This window comes from Citrus sinensis, chromosome 4 (genome assembly GCF_022201045.2).
Source record: "Citrus sinensis cultivar Valencia sweet orange chromosome 4, DVS_A1.0, whole genome shotgun sequence".
Classification (NCBI taxonomy): Eukaryota; Viridiplantae; Streptophyta; class Magnoliopsida; order Sapindales; family Rutaceae; genus Citrus; species Citrus sinensis.
In genome coordinates this window covers 16,058,507-16,062,893 of record NC_068559.1, presented here as the reverse complement: position 1 = coordinate 16,062,893, position 4,387 = coordinate 16,058,507, and the positions used below count along the sequence as shown (strand labels likewise).

The 4,387-nt window shown below is 36.9% G+C and overlaps 1 protein-coding gene across 1 annotated transcript; it reads left to right on the top strand.

The window, feature by feature from the left end:
* Positions 1-332: 332 nt before the first annotated feature.
* On the top strand, positions 333-1,016 carry LOC107174552 (uncharacterized). The gene has a single exon (XM_015525548.1). It carries the CDS (start codon positions 333-335, stop codon positions 1,014-1,016), a length of 684 nt encoding a protein of 227 aa, XP_015381034.1.
* Positions 1,017-4,387: the final 3,371 nt, after the last annotated feature.

Sequence of the window (4,387 nt, the reverse complement as noted above, 5' to 3'; positions counted from 1 at the left end):
GAACCCGTTTCAACCCAAGAGGAAGCTTAAGTTGAAGAAGAACCACAACAACTCACTTTTCAGCTCCTTGATGTGAACAACCAAGCTACAACATCAATAGAAAATAATAATCCAACAATCATGGACGAATATGCTGCAGTACCAGCCACATTAGTCCAAAACATGGCAAAAGAGAAGCGGCCTACAAAACCTAATACAGAACAACAGTTTAGACACTCACCACCTTCCTTCAAATATTTCAGAAGTAAAAACAAGACAAGCAATTCAGCAAGTTCTTAGAAGTGCTGAAGCAACTACATATCAATATTCCTTTTGTAAAAGCCCTCAAACAAATGCCAAATTATGTGAAGTTCTTGAAAGATATTCTGGCAAGGAAAAGGAGGCTTGGAGAATTTGAAACAGTTGCTCTAACACAAGAATACAACCAAATATTTCAGAACAAAATCCCTCAAAAGTTGAAGGATCCAGGGAGCTTCATAATTCCATGCTCCATAGAGACTAATTACAGTAGTAAGATACTTTGTGATTTGGGAGCTAACATCAATCTCATGCCTTTATCAATGTTCAAGCAACTGGAAGTTGGAGAAGGTAGGCCAACAATAATGACTTTACAACTTACTGACATATCTCAAGCCTATCCAGAAAGGAAGATTGAAGACATGTTGGTGAAGGTAGAAAAATTTATTTTTCCAGTGGATTTCATTGTGTTAGAATTTGAAGCAGATAAAAAAGTACCAATCATTCTAGAAAGACCTTTCTTAGCCACAGGAAAGACTTTGATTGATGTACAAAAAGGAAAATTTACTATGCGGGTGAATGACCAACAAATTACATTCAATGTGCTGAATGCTATGAAGAGTCTTGATGAGGTTGAAGATTGTAACTTTATCACTGTTGTTGATTTTACTGTAACAGAGAGATTAAACAGTTGCTGCGGTAAGGAAGAAATCAATGCTATAATATTCGAAGAACTTGAAGATAAAGATCCTGAAACATCCAACATAGCATGGTTATGAGAGAAGCAATCCTTCATAATAGACAAGCACTTTGAATCACTCGATCTCTAAAACAAAGAAGTAAAACCTTCTGTTCCATCTATTGAGTCACCTCTTGTTCTAGAATTAAAATTTTTACCCTTATATTTAAAATATGTTTATCTTGGTGACAATAACACCCCTCCGGTAATTATTTCATTTTCTTTGAATGCAAATTAAGAAAAATATTTGGTGAATGTATTCGGGAGATACTAGAAGGCTATAAGATGGACCATGGCAAATAATAAAGGAATCAGCTCATCCATATGCATGCACAAGATTCTGCTAGAAGATTGTTACAACAATTCTGTGAAGCAACAGAGAAAATTGAATCTCATCATGAAGGAAGTTGTGAAGAAGGAGATCATTAAATGGCTCGATGTTGGAATTATTTACTCCATATCAAATAACTCATGTGTAAGTCTAGTTCAATGTGTTCCAAAGAAAGGTGGAGTAACAGTTGTAGCAAATAAGAAGAATGAGCTTATTCCTTCAAGAACAGTGACTGGATGGAGAGTTTGCATGGATTATAAGAAGCTAAACAAATCCACAAGGAAGGACCATTTTCCACTGTCTTTCATAGATCAAATGCTGGACAAACTTGATGGAAAAAAATATTACTGTTTCTTGGATAGATACTCAAGCTACAACCATATTGCTTTAGCACTAGAGGATTAAGAGAATATAACATTTACTTGTCCTTATAGAACATTTTCCTTTAGAAGGATGCCATTCGATTTGTGCAATACTCTAACAACTTTCTAGAGATGTATGATGTCTATTTTTTTAGATATGGTTGAGCAAACACTTTAGGTATTCATAGATGATTTTTAGTTTTTGGGGGAATCATATGATAATTGTTTGCATAACTTAGTAAACGTGTTTAAGAGATGTAAGGAGACCAACTTAATGTTGAACTGGGAAAAATGCTATTTTATGGTATAAGAAGGGATAGTCTTAGGCCATAGAGTCTCTAGAAAAGGAATAGATGTGGACAAGGCAAAAGTAGAGGTGATTGATAAACTTCCACCACCTACTTTAGTAAGGGGCATTAGGAGTTTCCTAGGATATACTGGGTTCTATAGAAGGTTCATTAAAGACTTCTCAAAATTAGCCAAACCCTTATGCATGTTGCTCGAACATGACGAACCTTTCAATTTTGATGAAGATTGTTTAAAAGCTTTTGTTGAGTTGAAAAAAGCTCTTGTTACAACACCAGTTGTTATAGCACTAGATTGGAGTATGCCTTTTGAATTGAAGTGTGACGCTAGTAACTATTCTATTGAAGCAGTGATAAGGCAAAAGAAAGGCAAGATTTTTCATTCCATTTATTATGCCAGTAAAACTTTAGCTAATGCACAACTCAACTATACTACCATTGAAAAAAGGTTGTTGACGATTGTTTTTGCATTTGATAAATTCAAGACTTATTTGGTTGGCTGACTGTTTATACAGATCACTCAGTTATAAAGTGTTTGATTTCAAAGAAGGATGCCAAACTGAGGTTGATTAGGTGGACTCTGTTGCTATAAGAGTTTGACTTGGAGATGAAGAATAGAAAAGGAACGAGAATCAAGTAGCAGATCATCTTTCATGGTTGGAAGCAGATGAAATCACTTTAATCAAGAAAGAGATCACAGAAACATTGCATGATGAGCAATTGTTAATGCTATAGTGTAGGGTGTGGGTAAAATTGGGTTTGGGTCAATCCATCGGGTTTCAGGTTGAGCAAAAATCAATCCGAATGCAACCCTAACTTACAACCCGACCCGATCAGATAAATATTCAGATCGGGTCAAAAAATCGGGCAGGCTCAGGTTCAGATTAAAAATGGGTCGGATTGAGTTTGGGTTAATTTACTAGACTATATATAGTTACATACCATAAAAGCTTCAAAATCCAAAACACAAAAGGCAGAAACTCGGGTCGGGTTGGACGGTTGGGCCTTAGAGTAGCAGATTGGTGGCCATGGTAGCAGATCACGGATGGGTTTTTGGGCAGTAGATCGATGGCACTTGGTAGCAGCAGATGGATGAACGTAGCAGCAGCTCGCGGGACGCGCAGCGGTAGCAGCAGATCCCGTGAACTGGCTGGACTCGCAACACGGCAGCAGCAGATCGCGGGTGGCAGGACTAGAGAAAGTGTTTTCTTGCTTCTTGAATGTGAGTTGGGTGTTGTGTGATAAGGATTGAAGACTGAGGAGGGCTGCCGACTGTGAGTCTTGTGTTTGTGAAACTTTTGTGAATCTGTGATTAGTGTGTTTAGTGTGCCGCGTGCGTGTGTTTATCCATTTAGGTTTTTTTTTTGGGCAACCCGATCGGGTTTTTGAGTCGGATCGGGTTTATAAAATTTTATCCGATCGGGTTTTATTCACAACCCAATCCGATTCAAACTTGAAGTTTTTCAAGTCAGGTCGGGTCGAATTAGGTCGAGTTGGGTATTTTGCCCACCCTACTATAGTACTCTCAGATGCTACAACAATTGAGATTCCCATGGTATGCTGATTTTGTAACTATTTGGTGAGTGGATTATTACCACTAGATTTGAGTTATTAGCAAAAAAAAAAAAAGGTTTCATCATGATGTAAAGAGTTATCAATGGGATGAACCTTACTTGTGAAATACAAGCGTGCAACCCTACTATAGTACTCTCAGATGCTACAACAATTGAGATTCCCATGGTATGCTGATTTTGTAACTATTTGGTGAGTGGATTATTACCACTAGATTTGAGTTATTAGCAAAAAAAAAAAAAAGGTTTCATCATGATGTAAAGAGTTATCAATGGGATGAACCTTACTTGTGAAATACAAGCGTGCAACCCAAGAGGGGGGGGGGGGTGAATTGAGATTCTAAAAATTATTTGATTCTAAAACAAATTATCATGCAAATCTAAAATGAATTTAATGGAATAACAATTAAATTAATTACAATATAAAAAGATAAGGGAAAAGAGATTGAAACACGAAGATTTTTACGTGGTTCGGCCAACCTCGCCTACGTCCACGCCTCCAAGCTTTCCGGGCTTGAGGATTTCACTAAGCAAGCCTCCAAGGCTTCAAATGCTTCCACTTGACTTCCAAGGTGTCAATGAACCTTTACAACAAGAGATTATCCCTAATCTCTTAACCTAAGTGTATCCCAACACTTACAATCACTTAAAGTAAAAGATTAAAAATTATTTTTCTCTCACACAATATTTAAGATTACAAATCAATGCCCAATGTGTGAATAGATGAAGCAAGAATGTGTTTAAAACTCTATGAAGATTGTATTCTCGAATATAAGCTCAATAGTCGTGTTGTGATCAACCTTGTTTGAATTTGAATGAGCTTATTTATAACTGGAGCTGAA

Excerpts from the sequence above, each read along its gene's own strand:
- LOC107174552 (XM_015525548.1), top strand. The coding sequence starts at position 333 with ATGCCAAATTATGTGAAGTTCTTGAAAGATATTCTGGCAAGGAAAAGG.